The 26,708-nt window shown below is 42.2% G+C and overlaps 1 protein-coding gene across 3 annotated transcripts in view; it reads left to right on the top strand.

Annotated features, from left to right (window-relative positions):
• RALGPS1 (Ral GEF with PH domain and SH3 binding motif 1) overlaps positions 1-26,708 on the top strand; it is a 355,807-nt gene that overhangs the window by 257,218 nt on the left and 71,881 nt on the right. For all 3 annotated transcript variants that reach the window (XM_030535186.1, XM_030535187.1, XM_030535188.1), the window contains one exon: positions 18,938-19,005. In XM_030535186.1, the coding sequence (XP_030391046.1) occupies positions 18,938-19,005 (68 nt within the window). The remainder of the gene's footprint in view (positions 1-18,937; positions 19,006-26,708) is intronic.

A 26,708-nucleotide genomic window follows, 5' to 3' on the forward strand; every position in this document is an offset into this window, starting at 1 on the left:
GGTCCTGCCTGCTGAGCAACTGTTGAGGTGGTAGTAGGAATTAAAACTGCTCCTCACTCTTAGGTCAGGTCTACACTATGGGTTAAGTCAACCTAAGTTACACAACTCCAGCTATGTGAATAATGTAGTTGGAGTTGACGTACCTTAGGGTGACTTATTGCGGTGTTTACACCACACTGGGTCGACAGGAGAAACTCTCCCGTCAACTTACCTTATACTTCCGGTGGAGTATTGGAATCTACGGGAGAGCGATTGGCAGTGGTTTTAGTGGGTCTTCACTGGATCTGCTAAATCGACCCCGGTGTATCGATCGCCACGGCATTGATCCTCGGTAAGTGTAGACAAGCCCTTAGAAATGCTAGTAGGAAGTAACAGAAACAGCCTTTGGGGTGGAAGGATGGAGCTAACAGTTAAATGACAGCCTGGCACTCAGGAGACCTGGTTCACTTCCAGGCCATGCCCCAAACTTCCTGCCTGACCTTAGGCAAGTCAGTTAAACTCAGGTCCTGTCTGTGAAATGAGAACTGTTCTGCCCTACCTTCCATGAGTATTAGGCCAATAAAATTCATCAATGATTGAGGCACTTGGATACTATAGTGGTAAGGATCAGATAAATATCAAGGGACCTTGCTAGCACAATTGCAGTGAATCTCCCACAAAAGTTAAGTTAAATGAGGATAGCTTCACTGGTTGTTTTTTCCAATTCTTGTTTACATTGTCAGTATACAAGATTGTGAACTTAATAGTAAATGAAAAGTCACTATTATTACTCTCTGGACTGCTGGCGCAGTGCATCCAGTTGTCCCTCACTTGAGACTTCATCCCACACAAACCTAGGGCTTTTTCTTTTTAACTGATGACAATTATTCTAGAATTAAAATGCCAAGTAAAGAAATATAAGGGTTATAGCAATGTATTGATGTCAGTGAAATACCCATATTTAAGCCTTCTAGTAGCTTCTCTGATTTGGGAGACTTTTGATCCCACCTGTGGGTATTAGCAGGTTGAGAGGGATTGCTGCCTTGTAGCAGTTAACCTTCTCATTCTCATTTTCTAATACACCACTAACTCGATATAACGCCACCCGATATAACACAAATTTGGATATAACGCGGTAAAGCAGTGCTCCAAGGGGGTGGGGCTGTGCACTGCGGTGGATCAAAGCAATTTCAATATTAACACGGTTTCACCTATAACACGGTAAGATTTTTTGGCGCCCAAGGACAGCGTTATATCGAGGTAGAGGTGTATTCCCACTGTGACAGAGAGGGACTGTTTCTTGCTGCGTAAGAGTAACTTTGGTATCATGCTTTAATGGGATGACCAATAATATGGGAAATAAGGACTTTCCACAGCGCTCTTGGACTGAGTGCTTGATACTGCATCTCCTTCTTCATTGTTCCCAGGTCAGTAATTAAGGAAAAGCTAAAGTCCCCAAAGCTGGTTTCAGGTAACCTGGCACTGAAATTCACACTTGTCTGGTCAAAGACATAATTAAAAAAACAGAATTATATACACTGCCTTTACATCAGAGCCACATAGGCCCATATTTTTAAAGGAATTTAGGCTTTCCTCTGCAAGTGACTTAGCATGTGTGTCCCATTTTCAGAAGTGACTGGAGCCTGAGACTTAGGCTCCTTGGTACCCGAGTCACTTTTGAAAATGGGACTTAGCTGTTAAGTCACTTAGGCCTTACGATGCTGAGTGGAGTAATGCCTTAATACCTCTAAAAATCAGGCCGTAGCATCCACATCTTGTATGTTTTATTTCATTGCTCACATTCAGCACACCAATGAAGAGGTGAGCCTAGCACTTCTCCAGTTTACCAATTGTCAATTTTTTATTCTAATCTGTGATTAAAGACAAGTTTGGTTAAAATAAGGTATATTCTCTTCCCTTGTAAACTGGTAATTCAGATACTTTGCAGCTACCCTAAGGTTCCTGATTCAATAAACCTCATCTTGCTTTGATAAAAAATGGACAATGATCAGATTTCTGGCTTAAGAGTTTATATAGCACCCATCACAGGTTACCTAAGCATTCTGTTCTTTATTCTTTTGTCCTGTCTTTCTGGAAAAAATAGGAACACATTGAACATTCCAATAAAATAAACAGAAAGAAAACTGTTTCCATGTTAAGGAAAGTCACCCACACAGTATGTAAAATTGTCTTGGCAAACATTGTAGACCTTAAGCGGGAAGTCAGGAAAGGAAGGGGCCCACCAACAATGTAATTGAATTTCAGAGAGAGAGAATTCCTCTGTTTATTAGCCAATATTTAGGGGCAGATGGCCCTGTTTGAGTAAACATGAAGCAGCTATAATAATTAATTTCTTACATACTGAATCTCTTACATCTGTAGATCTCAATGTGTTGTACAAAGGAGTCAGTATTATTATTAACGTTTTACAGATGGGGATATGAGGTACAGAGAGGTGAAATTACTTGGTCAAGGTCACTTGCAAGCTAATGTCAGAGCCAGGAATATAACTCAGGTCTCCCGAGTCCCAGTCCAGGGCTCTAACCTCTAGCCCACATTGCCATCCCGTGAAGCAGCTATTGTAGAGCTTTGTTCTTAGTGTACATACAAAGCTCAATAATTACTACTGAAGTCACATCATCTGGGAGAATTCCTAGGGCACTTAATTCCACTCATATATCAGTAATACTTCCATATCAAGTTCAAGTTCATCATCCTCTCCTACAAGACCCAGTGTAATCTTAATACCACAAACTACATTCTCTGCTCCCCATCTCACTTAATCCTCTTGTTTTGTCTTAGTTAGAATACTAAAGTACTTTATGGCAGGGACTGTGCCTTATTTATGCTTGTAAATTATAGTGTAAATTAATAGTGCTATAAATATTTGTAATTACAATTACTAGTATCTATATTCTAGAGAAAGCATATAGGAATTAAATGGCCTCTTGGGGAAAAGGGTTAGGAAAATAGATGTAATGGATTTAATGGATATGCAACATTAATTTCATACACTCTCACTGCCTCACACTCTTACCATCGCATTGGAAACAAGCATTTTGAATCACTGAATACTTTCATTCTGAGAATATTATGATTGTTTATATTTAGAATTCCTTTAGACTCTGTCTCAGTTGTAAGCGGAAACAATATATAGTTGTCACAGTCAGCAGCCATGTGAAATCATTACCCTTTTATTTTTAATTGATCACAGACACAGAGCATTCATGTAGTGAAGTTATTACTCCTGCACCGTAGCGGTTCATCAGTTCATTCCAGCTTTTGCTCACCCTATCATAGATCTTAGCTCTTTAATTATAAGATTGATGTTTATTTTATGCTATGTGCCACTGTGGATAGTTTTGAAGTAGAAAGCAAAATACTTTGTCTTTGAAAAATACAGCATTGATCAAGGCATTCAAACATGAACCAGAAACAGATCAGAGTTCTGAAAAAATCACAATGTGAACCAGATCGTTCTTCTTCCAGAAGGTCATGTCCCATAGCTCCTACTCTCTCCCTAGAAGCTATAATTGTTAAACTCTAGTCAAGGATGAACTCACCTTTAGAGTTATCAGGAAAACATGAAATAACCACTGTGGTTAAGTCTGTGTGAATCTCTAAAGTGAGATTTGGAACATGATTTAGATTTAAAGGGACACTGTCAATTTAGATATCACACTCGTCTCTGAAATTTTCGTACCTAGGGGTGTTACAAATAACACCTAAGATTGCTCCAACTAAAAGAGTACAGGAAACATATCTTTGTTTTCCTTTGGCATTTGGCTGCAGTTTCTAGATAAACAGTTTAACTGATGCCTCTGTTCATTCACTGTCTATTTGCTTTGCGTGGGTCTTCCACACAACAGCAGGAAATAGAAAAACATTCTTAAAAATAGGAAAATACTGTAAATGACAAAATTGGAGAGCATGCCACTTGAAAATACTTTAACTCCAATTTAAAATTGACTAGATTTTAAGTTGACTGTTCCTTTTACATTCTGTGTAAACAGAATCATTTCAGAAATAAATTGAGAAAGTTTCCTTGAACATTTCAGCAGAATGCAACAGTGCTTGTACTCTTGCCAGATGTTGACAAAAAGCTGCTAGATGCTGTCTATAAATGGGTGCTCTTCTATGCCTTGTCACACAAGGTACATAGGCCCTGGTTCAGCAAAGCACTTAAGCATATGATTAAGCATACTTAAGGACTTTGATGAACAAGGATGGACGTAAGTAACTTATAAATGTGTTAGCGAAAATCTGGCATGAAATAGCAGATTCATTCTCTTATTAACACACTTTAACCAGTCACCCTTTGCCTGTTAAGACTAAGGCCCCCATTTTTGCAAGACATTTAAGCATGTTGTTAACATTAAGCATGTACTTAAGTCCATCTTTGTTCAGCAAAGTATTTTAAGTATGTGCGTAAAGATAAAGATATGCTGAAGTGAATCAGGACCTATGTACTTACTATAAATTAAAAGTATCTGTAGAACTCTCACTACTGCCTCCCTAGAGTGCTCATTACACAGAGTGACTGTGTGTCTTACTGTAGTGTTCTATATGCTGACTTGCTAGTGCAGTGATCTAGGAATTCAGTTCTGCATCCTTCACTGTAGAAGTTCAAATCATAATGCAAAATCAAACAATAGAAGGTCAAATATTTTCCCATAGATTTTATTTCTTTGTGCAGAACCAAAGAACTCCATACTCCTTACTGAAGCACACTCTTGTTGAGCTCAATAAGAGTTTGCACATATAAGGAACTCAAGATTGACTCCATCAAAAGTAAGAGTGATTCTTCTTTGAGTAGTGTCCCTATGGATGCTCCACTGTAGGTATGTCTGCATGCCTTCTCTGCTGATCGGAGGACTTCGGTAGCAGTGTCCAGTGGGCCTACATATGCATTGTCTCTCCTCGTGCTGTGCCATGAGGCTAGCTAGTAATCGCAGGCTAACTGTCCTCAGTTCCTTGTCAACCATCCCTGGCTAGAGACAGAGCCCTTAGCTGTCCGTTAGTGGATTGTTAACTCTCCTTTTCAGTTGCTAATTTTTATCTTTTAGAAACCCTTTAGCCTTCTTTTGACTTTTATTTGACCATGCCTTAAACAACAATAATAACAAAAAGAAGAAAGAAAAGATTATGTTCTTGTGGTGACCCCTGTGGGCTGGAGGCAGGGGGGAGACAAGGGCATGCCTAGCTCTCTAGGCTTCAAGAAGTGTTGCACTTGCAGCAAGGCAATCTCGGTCAGGCGAGCACTCCCGGTGCATTCTCTGCCTTGGTGAGGGCCGCAGCCAACAAAAGTGTTCCCTCTGCCAGCAGCTGCAGCCGAGGTCTGCCAGGATAGAGAGCTCTGCCAGAAAAACATCTTTATGGAGGTGGCTCTACAACACCAGCCCTCAGGCAGACATGAGTTTTCCGCTCAACCTTCAACTTGAAGGCTAGTGGCTCGAAAAAATGGTCTGGGGATTCCTCTCACAAGTCGAAAAAGAGAGTGGGAAGTCCCCTCAACGAGCCCAGGGATAGTCAAAAGCGATCACCATCTTGCTCGGTATCCTCTGCACCATTGTCACCAAGATCGTCCAGCACCTATGCCTCCTGGTGACTGTCAGTGTTCGGTACTGTTGATAGGCCCATGAACACTTTGGGCACAGGCACCGAATCTTCGGTACAGAAATACAAGGGCAAATGCCCTAACATGCTCCTGGTACACGAGCTGTCATCTGCCAGCAGCATCGGCCCATCTGGCAACCGAGAGATCAGTACAGGCAAGGTCTCCATTTCCCCTGGCACCGCCTACAACACTGGGACACCCTGTACTGGCAGAATTCCATGAGACCGGTGAACTAGCTATGTTGGAAGCTCCTGACTCTGTCCCTTACTACCAAGATTATGGCAACGAGCCACGGCTGATCAAGGGGTATTTCCCCAGAGTCATGCCATGCCCCTCCAATGTCGAGTAAGGGATTGGACAGTGAGCCAGACAGAGTTTCTCTATACTCCTCCCAAGCTTCATATGGGACCCAATATTGACAAGATCCAGGAATGTGCCACCAAATGGCATCTTCCATCTTTGTATGGTCACCCGTGGGCACCTCCACCAAGCCTATGCCACGCCAGTGGCCATACTTGGAGCTGTGGGCAGTCCTTGAGAGGCATGCGCCCTTGGCGACGGCATCACAGGCATCAGAACCTCAAGAATTAGAGGAGAAAGAGTGGATATAGAGGAGGAGGTCACCCCCCAAGGCCATATCCTCTTCTTTGCTGGAGAAAGTGATCATGCCATTGCCACCTTCCTTGGCAGATGATATCCACTTGTTCGAAGAGCTGGCAAAGAGAATGGAGGACACCCTCTGCATGCCATTGGAGGTTAAAGATATGCACCACCTGCTTATCAATATCCTCTATTCTTCATCTACCACAAAAATCGCCCTCCCAATCAATGAGGCCATCCTAGAGCCAGCTAAACCCAGTCTGGCAAACCCTAGCTTCGGTGGCCTGACATGCAAGCCATCAGACAAAAAATATTATGTGACCACACACCAATTTGGCCATCATTTGGCAGCGTTCCGGAGTACCTGGGAGCGTATAACATCGGATAGATGGGTCCTAGAGATAGTCAGATCTGGATATTCCATCCACTTCACCTCCCTACCCCTCCACAACATCCTTCTCTGTCCCTCTTCAGGGACCTTTCTCACAAGAGTCTACTACAGCAGGATATAAATCGACTCGTGCAGTTAGGAGTCAGTTGTAGAACCAGTATCTCAACATCTATAAGGCATCAACTCTCATTACTTCCTAATACCCAAAAAGAAGGGAGGTTGGAGACCCATCCTGGACCTCACAGCTCTCAACAAGTTAGTCAAAGCCCAGAAGTTCAGGTTGGTCACCCTATTGATGATCATTCCATCACTGGAAGAGAGAGACTGGTTTTCTGCCCTTGATATACAAGGATGCCTGCTTTCGCATCTCAGTACTGCCAGCTCACAGACGTTTCCTCAGGCTGACTCTGTGCCACGGCCACTACCAATACAAAGTCCTTTCATCTGGATTTTCATCGGGCCTTCGAGTATTTTTCAAAGTTCTCTCTGTGGCCACTCATCTGTGATCTCAAGGGATCATGATCTACCGTTACCTGGACAATTGTCTCCTCAGGGCCTGGCTGCTTCAGGAGTCTCATTGAGCCACCGAAGACATGACACACTTGTTCACGGCGCTGGGCCTGTAGATCAGTTCCCAGAAGTTAACACTCACACCAGTATGACATCTAGAGTTCATAGGGGCCAACCTAGACATGCTAGAGGCCAAAGCCTTCCTACCTCAGGACAAATTTCTGTCCCTGGTATCGCTTGTAGACACAGCTCAATGCAGCCCTCAGGTGCCAGTAAGAATCTGCCTCCAGCTCCTGGGGCATACAGCAACCAGCACGGCAATGATTCCACATGCCAGACTTCACATGTGATGCCTACAGCTGTGGTTCAGCTCAGTTTACAGACCAAGTAGGGACAGTCTGGACAAACCCGTATCACTGCCCACTGCCACCAGGCAAATGGTTGCCTGCAGAGATCTCCCTGCACAGCAATCTCCTTGAGCTAAGCCAATTTCCTCCTGTGGATAACAGGATCATATATAAAGCTCCTGATGGACAACATAGCCTGCATGTATTATATCAACTGCCAGGGAGGAGCCAGATTGCCCTCTCTATGCACAGAGGCAATGGAACTGTGGAACTGGTGCATCTGTCACGTCATCTTATCCGTGGCTTACTTCCTGGGCGTGCAGTGTGTGGTAGTGGACAAGCTCAGTTGCACCTTCCTGCACAACCACAAGTGGGAGATGCACCTGTCAGTACTTCATGACTTGTTCATATGGTGGGGAACACCATCCACAGATCTGTTTGCCACTTATCGGAACAAGAAGTGTCCGCGGTACTGTTCCAGGACAGGGATCAGCCAGCACTCTCTGGGTGATGCGCACCTTCTCCCAAGGATCTTTACGCCTTCCCTTCATTTTCTCTTCTCCTGAAAGTCCTGCTAAAGATAAAGAGGAACGGCGCTTAAGTAATTTTGATTGCTCCCACATGGCCAAGTCAGACCTGGTACCCTTACGTGATACGGTTTTCAATGTGCCCACTGATCTCCCTTCCAGCCACTCCACACCTTCTTTCTCAGGACAAAGGGCATACCATTCATCCCAACCTGGGGATCCTCTGCCTCAAAGCATGGCTTCTATGTGGTTACAGCACCTAGAGAGGTCATGCTCAAAGGAAGTGCAAGAGGGTTTAATGTACAGTAGGAAGTACAGTAGGAAGTCCACCACATGACGTACTACACTGCAGAAATGGTCCAGGTTCCAGATTTGGTGACTGTCCAAACAAATTTCTCCAGTATCAGCAACTCTTCCACATATTATGGAATATGCCCTGATCCTTAAAACATCGGGGTTATCCCAGAGCTCTCCCAGGGTCCAACTAGCAGCTATTACAGAATTTCAGCAACCTGGAGAGGGGTACTCAATACTTTTGCACCTAACCAGTAAAAGGTTTCTTAAGCGAATAACAAACCTCTTCCCTCAATTTTAACTTCCTACCCCCTCATGGGATCTAAACCTAGTGTTGGAAGGCCTGACTAGACCTCCCTTCAAACCTATGGTAGCATACCTATTGATGAAAAGGGTCTTTCTGTTTTCTCAGTTAGAAGAATAGGAGCAATACGAGCTCTGATGGCACATCCCCCGTATACAGTATTCTTCCCTGACAGGGTTACACTTAGGCCACATCCAAGGTTCATCCCTAAAGTGACTTTCTTGTTTCACATGAATCAGTCTATTCACTTTCCCGCCCTCTACCCCAAGCCTCACTGAGACAAGAGGGAGGCCATGCTGCTTACCCTAGAAGTTAGGAGAGCCATTGCATTATACCTCAACAGGACAAAAAAGGCCTTTAGGAAGTCCCCTAGTCCATTTCTCTCTCTAACAGAAAGAGTTAAGGGCTCGGCGATATCAGCCCAAAGACTATCCAAGAGGGTTTAAAATTTCGTATGAGAATTCTACCAAATTCTCATAACATGACACTTCCAGACTTGATTTTTACACATTCCACAAGATTGATCTCATCTGTTGCCTTCCTCAAGAACGTCTCCATCTGAGAGATCTGCAGAGGAGCGATGTGGGCGTCAGGCCTAGATTGTTACTTTAAAACCTGCCTTCAGGAGGGTATCATCCCAGATAATGAAGTGTGTGTCTGCGTCACACTACCTCCTCAGCTCCTCCTCTTGTTCTACAAGGAGGAATAAATTGCTTCATCTCTTCTTGTGGAGCAGCGAATTCCCTTCTGTGTGCACAGCCAGTTACTGAGGCAGGAGGAGACTTCATTTCCCATCTTTGTTGCCCCCTATCTGCCCATTTGTTTGCCTCATAGAATGCTGGACAAGTAGCCTTTGTTCTCTTCAGTGCAGCTGGAATGACAATTTGATCAGGGCAGTAAGGGGGACTTACCTGTGCAAATACATAATGGCTGTGACAGTCTAGCCCAGAGTAAGAGTGTCAGAACTGGACTCAAAGAGGAGAAGTGAAAGTAAAGAGTTTCTCAGAGGTCTCAGTCCAAACTATAATGCTGGAAGATGTCTCTTTGTTGAAGCAGGACTGTATTAAAGAACTATTGCATGTTTTATTTCTGCAATATATTAAGTTTCTCTCTTCCTGTCATCAGGAAAATTATACTTACATGAGCTATACAGAAATATGCAAAGATATTGTAATAATAAAACTTCTATTTATACTAATAGAAGAAATCATAGAGGACTAGTTCCCATTCGGTGCACTCCAGCTATAGGATGCTTCAGGAAATTTTCAGGGCACCTGCTTTTTTATAACATTTTGTTTCCTTTACTTTTCCAGAAGCACAAGAGGAAAAAACAACTGAATGCACAGTTTTGTTTTTCAAAAGCTATTTTGTCCTTATTCTTTTTGGTTTTATAGTAAGTAGGCAGTTTATTAGTTTACTAAAATTCCTCTCAATTTATTTTCAGAGATTTTACTTCAAGTTCTGCCTCATCATTCAGAACTTTCCAGTATGGCAGCTGGATCCATCCTATCTACAGCCTCGCTGGACATCTATATTACAGTTGTGTTTTGAAATGTTGACAAGTTTTTATTCTTTTCTCTTTGTCAGCATTGAGTTATTACATAAAAACCATGTTCACCCACAGTGGTGAAGCATAGCCTTTATGCTTGGAAATTAGTCCTGGAGACAGTAGCTGCAGCAAAGCTCAAGATCAGATGGTCAGAGTGATCAGTAAAATAAATGTCAGTCCATATTCTGATCCATACACAGCAATGTGATTGCTGTTGGAAGAGTCATGAATGATTTGGTTCTCATACTGGGTGCCATGGAACTTGATTTACTGCCTTGTGGGTATGACTGAGACAGAAATTAGTTTTAAACACATGGAGCATGAAAGTCAGCCACCACCAATAGACAACATTGCACTCAGCCTCTGTACAGGCCAAAGATGTCAGCTTTGATGCTCCAGTGTCCAACTGCTGCCATGTGAGAGATCTTTGGGTTGTGTTTTTCAAAAGTCAGTGCTTCATTTGTATCCAGGTATATGTGGGTTAGGGTTTTCAAATGGAACGCCTGGTTGGCAAGGGACCCTGGTGGCTCCGGCCATTAAAAGTCCAGTTGACCGCCTGCAGTGGGGCAGGCAGGGTGCCTGTCTGGTTCTGTGCGGCTCCTGGGAAGCTGTCTGCATCTCCTTCTGTTTCCTAGGCATAGGGGCGGTTGTGAGGTCTTGCGTGTTGCCCCACTCCTGAGTACTGCGCCTCTCCTCCGGGAACCACAGCCAATGGGAGCTGTGGGGGTGATGTCTGCAGGCAGGGGCAGTGCATGGAGCTGTCTGGCCATGCCTCCGCCTAGGAGCCAGAGGGACATGCCTGCTGCTTCCGGGAGCCGCCTGAGGTAAACATCGCCCGGAGCCCTCACCCCCTCTTGCACCCTAACCCCTTGCCCCAGTTCATTGAAAATGAGCGAGTGAGCAGAGGTGGGGGAGACCGAATGATGGAAGGAGGGGGATGGAGTGAGCAGGGGCGGGGCCTTGGAGAGGGGGTCAGGCAGGGGTGGGGCCCTGGGGAAGGGGAAGGGTAGAGGCAGGGCAAGGGTTTTTGGTTTTCTGCAAATAGAAAGTTGGCAACCCTACTGTGGGTGGGCATGTGTTTGCACATTTCTCTCCCTATCTTTTAGGGGGAAATGGAGTATCTGGGGAGTTTTATAGATTAGATTGAATGATGATAGACTAGCCATGATAGACTCTCAAGCACTGAAATTATGTTGATTGCTTCAGATAAGAGGTATTGATAGACGGGTTCTTTATACTACCCAGACTTTGTGGGATGGGTGCGGAGTGTTTCCATGGGCAAGGACGACATGAAATGTAGGTATCGCACTGGACTGGGACTGACAGTAGATGAGGTCTAGTTGCCACAGTTTATTTAGCTAAACCAGGGGTGGGCAAACTTTTTGGCCTGAGGGCCACATCTGGGTGGGGAAATTTTATGCAGGGCCATTAATGTAGGGCTGGGACAGGGAGTTGGGGTGCGGGAGGGAATGTGGGGTTTAGGAGGGGGTATGGTGTGCAGGAAGGGGCTCACGGCAAGGCGTTGTGTCACAGGAGGAGTGTGGGTTACAGGAGGGGACTCAGGGCAGGGGGAGAGGGTGCAGAGAGCGGGAGGGGGCTCAGGGCAGGGGGTTGGGCTGCGGCAGGGGGCTCAGGGCAGGGTGTTGGGGTGCAGGGTGTAGTAGGGGCTCGGGGTGTAGGCTCCAGCCCGGCACCACTTACCTCAAGAAGCTCCATTGTGGCAGTGGCACACAGTGGGGCTAAGGCAGGCTTCTTCCCTGCCCTGGCCCTGTGCTGCTCCAAGAAGTGGCCAGCATGTCCAGCAGTGGCCCCTGGGGGTGGGGCTGGGCAGCAGCTCCCCTTGCCTGCGGATACCATCCCCCGAAGTTTCCATTGGCCGCGACTCCCTAACCCTAACCCTCCCCCAGGTGCCGCAGGGACCTGGTGCCAGCCGCTTCTGGGAGCAGTGTGGGCCAGGGCATTCAGGGAGACTGCCTTAGCCCCATTATGCCTTGAGGCTGGCAATCCCACAGGCTGGATGTGGCCCACGGGTCGTAGTTTGACCTCCCCGATCTAAACAATTCATGTTGCTAGGTCTTTGAAAATGTGTAACATTTACTACGAGTTCTAAATTAGCTTGTCTTTTGGTCCTTTACCATATTTTTTTACTTTTTTCTAGATTCTTGAGTTAAAAATGAGTAGATATTTTTAAATATAGAATGAAATCCTGGTTCTGTTAAAGTAAATGGCAAAACTCCCATTGATTTCTCTGGAGCCATGATTTCACCCATAGAGTTTCCACAAACTATAAATTTTAAGAGTATAATTTGGTGTAACCAAACAGATAACAGTTTTACTGAACTTTACAATTATGCTGATGCAGAATCTAAAGCCATATCTGAAACCTTGACAGTGATATCACGCCCTCTCTTTCAACATGTGGGGTGGTCCTGCCATCCTTACTTTGAATAGTATCTTGTTGCAAACAGTTCTATTGAAATGACTCACAGAGTAGTGCTTGAGGAGTAACTTCTGCAAGTAGTTGCAGATGGTTTACTTCATGGTTATTGTCTTAGAGAGTTTCTCTGTATTTTCAGCAAAGAATCCTGTGGCACCTTATAGACTAACAGACGTTTTGGAGCATGAGCTTTCGTGGGTGAATATGCACTTCCTCAGGTGCATGTAGTGGAAATTTCCAGGGGCAGGTATATATATGCTAGCAAGCAAGCTAGAGATAACGAGGTCAATTCAATCAGGGAGGATGAGGCCCTGTTCTAGCAGTTGAGGTGTGAAAACCAAGAGAGGAGAAACTGGTTCTGTAGTTGGCAAGCCATTCACGGTCTTTGTTCAATCCTGAGCTGATGGTGTCAAATTTGCAGATGAACTGAAGCTCAGCAGTTTCTCTTTGAAGTCTGGTCCTGAAGTTTTTTTGCTGCAGGATGGCCACCTTAAGGTCTGCTATAGTGTGGCCAAGGAGGTTGAAGTGCTCTCCTACAGGTTTTTGTATATTGCCATTCCTAATGTCTGATTTGTGTCCATTTATCCTTTTCCGTAGAGACTGTCCAGTTTGGCCGATGTACATAGCGGAGGGGCATTACTGGCATATGATGGCGTATATTACATTGGTGGATGTGCAGGTGAATGAACCGGTGATGGTGTGGCTGATCTGGTTAGGTCCTGTGATGGTGTCGCTGGTGTAGATATGTGGGCAGAGTTGGCATCGAGGTTTGTTGCATGGATTGGTTCCTGAGCTAGAGTTATTATGGTGCGGTGTGCAGTTACTGATGAGAATATGTTTCAGGTTGGCAGGTTGTCTGTAGTCATTGCCACCAATGAGAGGTCAAGGCTAGGGAGATTCAAATCAATTCCCAAAGAGGATGATGCCAAGAGGTTTGATTTGATGGAAAGAAAAATTTATTCCACCTCATCTCTCCAAATGTGCATAACTAATCAGCAGGCACTTTTATCAAAGAAAGACTTCATAAACTGGAAATAAATGTCCATATTTACTGACAGGCTTCCTGAAGATGCAAGGGAAGAATTTAAGGTTTTCATAGCAGAAGGCCACATAAAGGCCAAGACTTTGCTTCAGTCGACACTGGGTCCCCGTTTGGGGGAGAGTCCGAGCCTGAACATCTGCACAGCAATTTTACAGTCCCACAGCCCGAGCCCTGCGAGCCTAAGTCAGCTGACATGGGCCAGTGGTATTTAATTGCTTTGTAAATGAACACTCTGAGTACATTTCCCAGACCCGAAAAGCTCTGTGTAGCTCAAAAGCTTGTCTCTTTCACCTGCAGAAATTGTTCTAATAAAAGATATTACCTCACCCACCTTTTCTCTTTAATTTGCCAGTATAGATAAATCACCTCCCTGAACAACATAAACTATATTGGCAAAAGAACTTTTTGGCTGGTATAGCTGCATCTACGTGGGGGAGGATTTGAGAGAAGGGGGAGTGACATTGCACTCCATGTGTTTTATGGAAATATGCTGATGAGTGTGAATATGATGCAGCTGGAATATGCTTTATGCAAAAGATCTCTTGTAAGGTATCATAACAAAGGTTATAAACTACTGAACATATTCTTCCTATTTGTATGCATGTATCATTCTTGTATCTAAAGCTAGAAATATAAGTATAATAGAAGTATAACTCTGAGGTCCTATTGTAATTATGCAATGTGTGGGCCATTAATGGTGGTTTAGAATCTTGATGGCACCCATTGACTAGGACAATTGGTTGTAAATGGTTTATTTACCTGCAACCTTCATGTGTACTTGTGGGCCAACCCAGGAAGAATGGAGACTAGGGGTCTTACAGTGGCATGTGACCTTGTCACATGATGCTGGAATCCATCTTAATCTGGTACTTTTCCATTTAGAAGAAGGGGTGGGGACCCAGAGAGACAAAAGATTCCTGCCTTGTGCCAAAGCTATAAAAGGGGGTCGAGCAGGACATAGGGGGCTGCCAGTCATGAGAAAACCCCTGCTTACCACCTGAGATGTCTGCTGGAACTAACAAGGACTGTACCAGGGGAAAGGATTGGGGCCAGACTAGGAAGGAGTGTAGTCTGTGAAAGAAGCTTATTGTGACATCTCTGAGGGTGAGATATTACCTGTAATCAGCTTCTTAATGTATTAGGCCGACACTTGTGGGTTTTTGCTTCATTTGGCTTGGTGACTTACTTTGTCTGTTATTACTTGAAACCACTTAAATTCTACTTTTATACTAATAAAATCACTTTTGTTTATTAATAAATCCAGAGTAAGTGATTAATACCTGGGTGAGCAAACAGCTGTGCATATCTCTATCAGCATTATAGAGGATGGACAATTTATGTGTTTACCATGTATAAGCTTTATACAGAGTAAAATGGATTTATTTGGGGTTTGGATCCCATTAGGAACTGGGTGTCTGGGTGCTGGAGATAGGTAACCTGCTAAGTTGTTTTCAGTTAAGTCTGCAGCTTTGGGGGGGTGGTTCAAACCCTGGGTCTGTGTTGCAGCAGGCTAGTGTGTCTTGCTCAACAGGGCAGGGTGCTGGAAGTCCCAAGCTGGCAGGGAAAATGGGCTCAGGGTAATTTCAGCACATCAGGTGACAGTCCCACGGGGGTCTCTGTGACTGGACCCGTCACAGGGGAGCGTTGCCAGCATAGCTATGTGTGTCAGGATTGTGGGTTTTTTTACTCTCCTGACCAACATTGCTATGCTGACAAAACTTTGTCGTGTAGATTTAGCCAAATACACTTTCTCCATATTGTGTCCTATGTGCAGTGTACTTCAGAAGGACTGAGCACTACAGCTCAGTTGAAGTCACCTTGAAATTTGAGTTACTCAGCACCCCTGAAATATAAGATCATTTTCACCATTTTCTTAATTCCTGTAACTGGTTAACTAATAAATGTTAACGTGTGTATTAATTCTCAGTGTGAGGGCCTCCAAATTCACCTGCATTTGTTGAGCTATAGAGGAACTTGTAAATTTAGATCGCTTGCATTGTGTCTTGTGAAGATCACCCTAATTTTAAGTTTTTTTTCTGACTTGGAGATATCATCATCAAGTGTATTAAGACATTACTGGCCCTTTTTCATGGTGAGGACAAAGAAATAGTAGATGAAGAGGACACACAAGAACAGTGAAGGTACTCACTATGAAACTACACAGGAAATAGGATTCAAAGTATATTCTGACATTTTCAGTATCCTGTCATTGTCATGTTCCTGTGGTTGCCAGTGAAACTGCCTGCATCCATAGCTTTACCCTGTTACAGCTAAGCAGTGGAGTACTTGTATGTTTAGATTTTTATCAGGTATATGCTGAAGTAAATAGCATTGTTCTATCTCTTCCCCAAAAATGTGCAGATAAAGATGTGATGTGTCCCCATTTATGGAATGGCTGGAACTAGAGTGCTGAAAACTGACTGTTATGTCTCTGCCATTGCTTCTCCTTTGGTTAAGGAACAACTCAGTTATGTGAGGTCAGAGTAAAACACATAATCCATTTTGTATAAGCGCCTTGAATCCTAGTATAAGAGTTCATCCAACATACTCAGCTTGCCATTCAAATCTTCCACCATCAGCACATAGTCCAGTTGTAAAAGACCAGAGAATAAACTGTAAAATGTTTCAGTAAAAACCCAACTTAAATAATAAAACTCTGGAATAGTAAGTAAAAGCTCTGTCTCAAAAGTGAACAAAGTTGGGATCAAAAGAATGAAGATACAGAAAATTATAAAGCACAGAATTAACAATTGTTGGAACGTTTTCACAATCCTAGAACCACGGGCGCAGAGGATAAAATCCCATTTGCAGGGACAAGACTCCAGTAATACCATCTGGTTATTCCGTTTCATTATGGGGTATTCCCAAATGATAGATGTTTGTTATAACGTGATTAAAATAACACACTGGGAGGCTAACCAGTTGTACAGGACTCTTTTCCAAAATTCCTTCAGCCACAGCAGAAGCATGCTGTGGATTATATTACTGTAATATCCTCTGCAAAGCAGGGCTTTTGAAAGAAGCCTGTCATTTTCTAGATCCTGAGATCCTGCTAATGGGAATAAACAATGCCATCTCCTCCTTCAGTGGAGAGGAATGTTTCATATCTACCTTGAAGCCTGTTGTTACAGAGATTTACAGGGATCATTTAATGGCAATAGACTATAAATTCTAGAGCACGGAACAGAACCCTTTGCAAAATATCAGCCATGTTTTTGTTGTTACCATTGGAGTTTTTCATCTAACTGGTTAACTTAGCACCTCGCTTCTTACATGAATAAGTTTGCGTGATTTATGAATTTAGTGCTCTTTTACCCATTCACATCTCACTTTGAGAGACAGTTCAGCAGTGCTATGCCCATGAGGGAAAGCATTTCCAATATTAACTGTTTGAAACAGGTTTATTGTAGTTGATGCTTATGCTTTCAAATGTTTCCCTTTTAATAGCATGTTCAGCTACTTAGATTTAAAAAATTAATAAAACTGTTTGTCTAAACTGAATTTGATTTACCAGTAACCTCACCCAAATCTCAAAGCTGCAGTTTCAAAGGATATCAAAACTGTTCTAGGTTTTCAATAAGCTTGGCTGCAGAGAAAAGGAATACTGTATTTGTTATTTTATGCTCCATGTTTTTCAAATATATTTGAAGAAGCCACTGAAAAACCACTTGGTTTCCCTTCCAAAGTGAAAGGAATGGAAGAAGAATTCATTCTTGCAAATTTCCTTTTCTATGGGTCTTTACTTCCAAAATCTGTTTTTGGGTCTCAGAGTGACATATGATTTGTGGTATTTGCCTTCAGATATCTTTTGAAGTTCACTTATGTGCTGGTGTCTGCACTTTTTGCCTGCTGTAGCTATATTAGATCAGATCTCTTGACTTAGCTAGACAGTGTTGCCACGTGGTCAGTGTCAGTCAAACCAAAAATCCAACAACTGCATGAAGAATCATACAGGAGGCTGGTACATAAGAGAAAAAAGAAACTTTGTTTAAAAGTGTGGCCCCTTGTCATGTGTGCTAAAAATGTAAAGTTCGTACTATAAGGTGATCCTATAGCATAACATGGCCTCCTGGAACCAGCAAATATGCAGCCCTTTGTAATATTCTTATCCCAATGGGTTATTTAGAAAAATGTGAGTCTAGCAGTCTTCAGCCTAAATATGGAAGACGGTAAATGTATGGATAATCTGTGCAACAGCAACAAAAATGGGAAGTTAGATGACAGAGATGTATGACCAGATTCATAGATAAGACCAGAACGGACCATTATGATCTAGTCTGACATCCTTACAACACAGGTCATAGAACTGCCCTGAATTTAAGTCCTGCTTGAATTTGAGCATATCTTTTAGAATCACATTAAATCTTGATTTAACATTTTCCAGTGATAGAGAATCATCACTTGGTAACTTGTTCCAATAGTTAATTACTCTCACTGTTAAAAAATTGTGCCTTATTTCTAGTTTGATTTTTGTCTAGCGTCAACTTCTAGCCATTGAATCTTGTTATTCCCTTTGCCTCCTAGATTAAAGAGCCCTAGATTATCAAAATTCTGTTCTCCATGCAGGTGTTCATAGATTGATCAAACCACTCCTTAACCTTCTCTTAGTTATGTTTAACAGATAGACTCACGGAGTTCAGTCTCTGTAAAGCATATTTTCCAATCCTTTGATCATTCACATGGCTCTTCTCTTAACTGCCTCCAATTTATTAAAACCCTTCTTGAATTGTGGTAACCTGAACTGGCTACAGTATTCCAATAGCAATCCATTAGTACCAAATACAAAGGGTAATATAACCTTCCTATGCAGTCCCCTTTTTATACAATCAAGGGTCACATTAGTTCTTTTGGCCACAGCATCACACATGCGAGCTCATGTTCATGTGATTATCCACCATGACCCCCCATTTCTTTTCGGAGTCACTGCGGCTCAAAATAGAGTCCCTCATTTTGTAAGTAGGGCCTACATTTGTGGTTCCTAGATGTATAATTTTACATTTGGCCATAGTAAAATCATATTGTTTGCCTGCACCCAGCTTACCAAGGAATCCTTCTTTTCGTGTCTGCATTTTCAGATTCATATTTTTGCTTTGACAGAAAGTATAAAAGGTAAATTCACACTGACATTTTGAACATATCTCTTAGTTTCTTAGGTGGATTTAAAGGGCAGAGGTTTACTTTAGGAATCCTGGACCTGCTTTGTCATGAAGCTAAAAAAATAAATGTGCTTTCAGATCAAACCAGACTTCCTACTTAAAATAAAATTTAGTTTCTTCTGTTTATCTTTCTAACTGCAGTGAATGCTTTCACTACTGATGTGTCTAAAATCCTGTTTTCTAGATTATCCTTAAGAATTGAGCCAGGAAGCAGCTCTCCTCGACTAGTCTCCTCCAAGGAAGATCTTGCAGGTATAAAAAGTTGTTGTGAATATTTGAATCTCAACAACGTGTCAATATTACATCTGTACTTACATAAACAATTATTTCTAGTTTATGCAACTGGAGTTTCTAGGCTTGACGTGCTCATACAGTGAATCCAATTCACATCAGCATTCTGCCTAGGAATTCATTGCATTTCAAATGGGAAAATTGCATTTTATTGTAATTAAATAGGTATGCTGAAAGAATTGTCAGATAATCAGTACCTCATTCTGAACTTCAGAGCATTGAGTGATCTAGATGATCCCAAAAATGTAATAGTTATAGAACTGTCAGTGATGAATTTTTCAGTAGTGAGCACCTGACTTCAGTATATTTGTAATACCCAGAACAAGTGGTCACTTGGTAAAATAAATAGCCAATCAATTTAGAACAAATCACATGGCATTTAGTTAGTCTGGAATTCAGTGCCAAGGGTGGTCAGAGTCAAATATTGTGGCAGCATCATAGAAATAGATGCATGATTGTATAACTGCTAATAACGATTGCAGGTGGTGAGCTAAGATGCTCATGAGATATTATGCTCCAGTTGTCAAGAAGGGAGTTTTGCCTTCTTATCAGAAGTAGAATGGCAAATCCTATCATCTTTTAAAAAATGAGTAAAATCAAAACCTTTAGAAGTTATTCTTCACTTGAAGAGATTGTAGATGAAGAGTGCATTCAGCACTGTTTGCCTAATGGGTTTATCGATCTCTAATTTCACCTGAAACTGGAAAATAAGCATTTCTGAGGTTAGTGGTTGGCAAGCTCCACATTTTTAATAGCCAGTGTATAAGCCAAGTAGGTATTTTCCTCTGTACTTGTGAATAAAAGCACAGAGGTATTCCGGCACTATGTTTCCCTAGAATTAATCCCTGGGGTTGGCCAACGCAGGTTGGCAAGGGCACAGTACTGCTAACCAAGTCTGTCTCCCCACCAGCCTTGTCACCACATCAGTTCCTGCCAGGGACCACCATGCCCGGTGGTATTACTCTGTGCTTCTTTGTCAGACTTCTTTCCATGGAGCAGTCCTCTAAGAGGTAGAGTATCTCGGACAGCCGAGCTTTGATAAAGATTGATAACTTATAAATAAGTATAATTTATCACTGAACACAAATGCTACGTAAGGAATAGATAGAGTATTTGTACATGAAACAGAAATTGGATGGAATCAGTGTTTGTTACAAACATGCTTTTTCGTTTGTACCTATCTAGTGAATAGAAGTCAGGATTGTATCTCTTTCAGTGTGCTTGATTCAGTGCAGTAAATAATAAATTAAGTTCTCTTAACATAGTTCTGTGTAAAGCAGCACATGAAACTAAGGAAGGGAGGTATATCACCTCGAGAAAGGGTAAAGTAGTGTTGTGATAACTACCCAACATTCTCTATTATCTATCTATGCAATAGAATTCATAAGAGATTTTGACTGGAGTCTGTTCCCCCAATATACAGACATGCTTCCCCATTATCTAATAAGACTCGTTTGGAAGCAGAATGAACATGGTAACCACACAATACAAGCTATTGCCTCTATTTGTCCTAATGAAAAGATTTGATATCAGTGACTTCGGACAACTTGGATGTTTCATTATTTTATTTATAAGTGCTCTGTTACCAGTTTTAAGGTAAAGTAACAACCTTCACAGCTACTAGATTCCAGGTGGATCTGTGGGATTCAGTGAGAGCCTGGGTACAACACACTGCTTCCCTTGACTTGACTGAATAGACACTGAAGATATTATGACACATAAAGTCATAGAAATGGAGCCTTGTTTTACCAAAACTAGGCAACATATTTGATTAAAGGGCCACTGTTGAGATTGGTTGGCCCAAAATACGACTTACCTTTTTATTGCTCATATGTTTCCAGAAACTATGTCATTCTGTATGATGAGGGTTTGCAATTTGAGAGTAGTGGTTTGGAAAACAAATTCTTCAAAACCTGCTTGCCTTTATTTGATTAACCATGCAATAAGAAACTCGTGTGTGCAGCCCATCCCTCATGGACAATAAATAACTAGTGTGTAACTAAGTGACCAGAACAGCCCTATAATAACATGTTGGTACATGCATGCAAGTGGGGGAAGTGGAATATGCAATCAGTTTTTCTAAAAAGTGAGAGAAAAACGCTTTTAAGAAACTGAAGTTTGTCTTCATATCTTGGCAGTGTCCTTTTAAAATATATGAGATTTCTGGTAGATATAATGGTATTTAGTGTTCACTTGGGCTTCCTCTTGTTAATATCATGCTAAGATTCCAAATAGATTGTCGGTTCAGATATGTAATCTGGTCTTGTGTTGAAATATTTGGATTATCTTGACAAATTAGTTTATTCCTACTAAGGTAGCCTCGTAAGAAGCTATGTTCAGCTGAAATATAAAAATAGAATCATAGAACTGGAAGGATTGAGAGGTCTTCTGGTCCAGTCCCTTGCACTCATGGCAGGACTAAGTATTATCTAGACCAGTAGTTCTCAAAATGTAGTACTGGTGATCCCTTTCACATAGCAAGCCTCTGAGTGCGACCCCCCCTTATAAATATATTAAAAAGTTTTTTTAATTTAACACCATTATAAATGCTGGATGCAAAGCAGGGTTTGGGGTGGAGGCTGACAGCTCGCGACCCCCTCATGTAATAACCTTTTGACCCCCTGAGGGGTCCCAGTTTGAGAATCCCTGATCTAGACCATCCCTGACAGGTGTTTGTCTAACCTGCTCTCAGGGTTCCTTCCCCATCTGAACTTTAGGGTACAGACGTGAGGACCCACATGAAGACCCCCTAAGCTTATTTCTACAATCTTAGGTTAAAAACTCCCTTATTCCTTGGATTAAATAACGCTGCCACCACCAAGTGATTTAAACAAACATTTAGGGAGGGCCACTTGGAGCCCTACTTTCCCCAAATATCCCCCCAAGTCCCTACACCCCTTTTCCTGGACAGGCTTGAGAATAATATCCTCACAAATTGGTACAGGTGAACACAGACCCAAATCTTGGATCTTAAAATGATGAAAAAACAATCAGGTTCTTAAAAGAAGAATTTTAATTAAAGAAGAGGTAAAAGAACTACCTCTGTAAAATCAGGATGGTAAGTACTTTACAGAGTAACAAAAGACTCAAGTATCAGAGGGTAGCCGTGTTAGTCTGGATCTGTAAAAGCAGCAAAGAATCCTGTGGCACCTTATAGACTAACGGACGTTTTGGAGCATGAGCTTTCGTGGGTGAATACCCACATGCATCTGAGGAAGTGGGTATTCACCCACGAAAGCTCATGCTCCAAAACGTCTGTTAGTCTATAAGGTGCCACATAAAAGACTCAAGAACGTAGTGTATCTCCCTTCTAGGCAAAACCTTAAAGTTACAAATCCAGGGATAAACCTCCCTCTAGACAAGGAAAATCACAAGCCAAAAATAAAAGTAAGCTAACGCATTCCCTTATTACTTACTAATTCAAACTTGAGTTTGATTCTTGCCTTCTTGATCTGTCTCTGGCAAGCACACAGAACAGACAGACCAAGAATAGACAAAACAAAGCCTTTTCCCCCTCCCAGATTTGAAAGTATCTTGTCTCCTTATTGGTCCTTTTGGTCAGGTGCCAGCCAGGTTACCTGAGCTTCTTAACCTTTTACAGGTAAAAGGATTTTGTGCCTGTGGCCAGGAGGGATTTTATAGTACTGTATACAGAAGGTGGTTACCCAACCCTTTATATTTATGACACCTGCTCTTAAAAATCTCCAAAGACAGAGATTCCACAACATCCCTAGGCAATTTATTCCAATGCTTAGCTACCCTGACAGGAAGTTGTTCCTAATGTCCCACCTAAATCACCCTTGCTGCAATTTGAAGCATTCCTTCTTGTCCTATGCTCAGAGGTTAAGGAGAATTGTCTCCCTCCTCCTTGTAACAACCTTTTATGTATTTGAAAACTGTTACCATTCCCCCTCCTTCTTCTCCAGACTAAACAAACCCAGTTTTTTCAATCTTCCTTCATAGGTCATGTTTTCTAAACCTTTAATCATTGTTGCTCTTTTCTGGACTTTCTCCAATTTGTCCAGATCATTTTGAATTTTAATCCTATCCTCCAAAGCACTTGCAATCCCTCCCAGCTTGGTATCGTCAGCAAATTTTAAAAGTGTACTCTCAGTGCCATTATCTACATTAAAAAAAAGATCATAGACTCATAGGTTTGGAAGGGACCTCAGGATGAAGATATTGAGTAAAACTTTCACATTTGGGTTCCTAAAGTTAGGCACCTAATAAGTTTCCTGATTATTTCAGTGTGTACTGAGCACCCACAACTCTCACTGGGATCAATAGTTACTGCTCATACTTAGCAGCTCTGAAAATCAAACCAGATTTTTAGGTGTTTTTGGCATCCTAGTTTGAAGGTGTTGGCCCATACTCCATTTCCCCAGTACAATACCCATGCTAATGACACTAAACTGCAGATGACACTGCTCTTGCTCCAATGTTAATGAAGCAGCCTGGGAAGACTGAGTACTGTCTTGGTGGTATATGTTCCAAAGTCTTTTGCTGAAGCTTTCGGAGGCTTGGAACCATGGATCTTTGAGGAAAAAATCAAGGCTGGTCAAGCAAGCAGGTGCTGCTAGGACTGCAGGTTCATTGGAGCTAACAAAACAGGAGGCATCCTAGATCTTTGCATCCCACTAGCCAGTCAGTCACACTTGGAACTGAAGAAAGAAGAATCTTTATCCAAAGGACTTTCTTTGCTGAGAGCAGCATTGCGCTTGGGAGCTGGTATGGATGTTTTCATATCAGATGTTCTCATTTTTCTGGAGGTGGTTACTCCAGTGCCATCATTCTGATTACCATCCACTCACTCTTTAAAACTAGAATTCAAGACTTAACTGACTGTATGCCTGAGAATCTGATTTACTAGTATACATAATGCTCCTCTGAATGACCAAGGAGTAAAATAAATATTTTCTCTGTGATAGACTCTGCTTTCTCTGTGATATTTATACATAAGCTCCCAATCATGCTGTTTTAGAGCTCTGCATATATATCAGTGAGCCAAACTAAAGAATTTGGATGTATTATGTTGGTACCACTTCATGGAATCATAGAATCATAGAAGATTAGGGTTGGAAGAGACTTCAGGAGGTCATCTAGTCCAACCCCCTGCTCAGAGTAGGACAACTCCAACTAAATTGTCCCAAAAAGATTTCTAATTAGGTTATTCATTTAAGAAAATGAGGAGAAAAATAAATAATTATAATAATAATTATAATTAGCCTCTTACAGTTGGTATGGGTACTTCCCCCTTTTCATGTTCTCTATATGTATAAATATCTTCTTACTGTGTGTTCCATTCTATGCATCTGATGAAGTGGGCTGTAGCCCCCGAAACCTTATGCTCAATTAAATGTGTTAGTCTCTAAGTGCCGCAAGTACTCCTGTTCTTTTTGCTGATACAGACTAACATGGCTGCTACTCTGAAACCTATAACTATTTCTCTGAACCAGGCTAAAAATCAGAACATGCAAATTATATTTACTGAAATATTATCCATCATCTTGAAAATTGTACTGTTTTAAGCTGTTGTTTTGATTTGACAGCTTCGTCTGTTCTTGCCCAACAGTGGAGAGGAAGCAGACCTGATCTGATAAGCAGTTTTACATTCAGAATGACATTTATTATGATCAAAATCTAGATCACTGAGTGATTATGATGGGGTGTACAAGCCCCACACTGGGCAACATGGGGTTAAGGAATTATTTTGGGCTCAGCCAGCCCCACCCTGCCACACCTGCAGAAACAGGTGCTGGAGGAATTAAAAGGCACGGAATTAGCTCATTTGGATGGCAGAGCTGGAGGTTAGCAGACCCACAGCTCCAGCAGTGCAGAGCAGAAAAAAGTCTAAGACACTGACACAGCTGCCCAAAGGGGCCCTCCCAGAGGCAAGGGAGGACCCTAGCCAGAGAGGAAAGTATCCTGTGGACTTTGGACATTGGTAGCATAAGAACGGCCATACTGGGTCAGACCAGAGGTCCATCTAGCCCAGTATTCCGTCTTCCAACAGTGGCCAATGCCAGATGCCCCAGAGGGAATGAACAGAACAGGGAATCAGTCATCAAGTGATCCATCCTCTGTCGCACATTTCCAGCTTTTGGCAAACAGAGGCTAGGGGCACCATCCCTGCCCATCCTGGATAATAGCTATTGATGGACCTATCCTCCATGAAATTATCTAGTTCTTTTTTGAACCCTTTTATAGTGTGGGCCTTCACAACATCCTCTGGCAAGGAGTTCCACAGGTTGACGGTGTTGTGTGAAAAAACCTTCCTTTTGTTTGTTTTAAACCTGCTGCCTATTAATTTCATTTGGTGACCCCTAGATGTTGAGTTATGAGAAGGAGTAAATAACACTTCCTTATTTCCTTTCTCCACACCAGTCATGATTTTATAGACATCTATCATATCCCCTCTTAGTCGTCTTTTTTCCAAGCTGAAAAGTCCAAGTCTTATTAATCTCTCTTCATGTGACAGCCATTCCATACCCCTAATCATTTTTGTTGCCCTTTTCTGAAGCTTTTTCAATTCCAATGCATCTTTTCTGAGGTGAGGCAACCAGTTCTGCATGCAATATTCAAGACGTGGGTGTACCATGGATTTATATAAAAGCAATATGATATTTTATGCCTTATTATCTAGCCCTTTCTTAATGATTCCCAACATTCTGTTCACTTTTTCGACTGCCACTGCACATTGAGTGGATGTTTTCAGAGAACTAGCCACAGAATCTCTTTCTTGAGTGGTAATAGCTAATTTAGACCCCATCATTTTATATGTATACTTGGGATTATGTTTTCCTATGTGCAATACTTTGCATTTATCAACATTGAATTTCATCTTCCATTTTGTTGCCCAGTTACCCAGTTTTGTGAGATCCCTTTGTAGCTCTTCGCAGTCTGCTTGGGACTTAACTATCTTGAGTAGTTTTATATAATCTGCAAATTTTGCCACCTTGCTGTTTACCCTTTTTTCCAGAATATGAATATGAATAACCCCTCTTATTGTGGTTTGGATTTCCCCACCAGGGGAAAGCCTTGGACTAATCTGACCCTGGAGGTTGGGGGATATGAGAGGAAGAAGCCCAGGGAGGACTGCCTTAAGCAGCCTTGGTTGCCAGACTACTGGGTAGACCAAAGGGTCCTGAGTCAGAGCCCAGTGGAATAGGAGGGCCCAGGCTCCCCTCCTCACAATCCCTTGCGGCCATGACCACTAGACCTCGCTGTCCAACCAGACCCCAAGTGAGGACCGTGACCAAAAGAGAGAGAGAGAAATTGACAGATGTATTCTAGATTAGACATTGCATCCAGAAAGTGTTTTATATCATTCTTGTTTATAACTCAACAAAAGTCATTTAAATAAGCTCTTAATGATATACATGAAATACTGGTGCAACCATGCAAAAAGGAGCAAAATGAACTTTTCTATTTAATTATTTTTACAAGTGTTCAAGGAGTGATGAATTGGTACACGGGTGTCCACCAAATGACAGAGTCCATCAGGTTTCAACTGTTTCTCTTCATTTCCTTTGTGCCATACAAATCTTGTGAGTTTAGCTAAGGTGATTTATGCATTAATTCCACCAAAGGAGAACACTTGTGTGATATAAGTGTAACCGCACACCTTCTGGGTGCGGTGTTCTATTCCATCTAGTGGCACCGAG

Source organism: Gopherus evgoodei, chromosome 16 (assembly GCF_007399415.2).
Source record: "Gopherus evgoodei ecotype Sinaloan lineage chromosome 16, rGopEvg1_v1.p, whole genome shotgun sequence".
In the NCBI taxonomy this organism is placed as follows: Eukaryota; Metazoa; Chordata; order Testudines; family Testudinidae; genus Gopherus; species Gopherus evgoodei.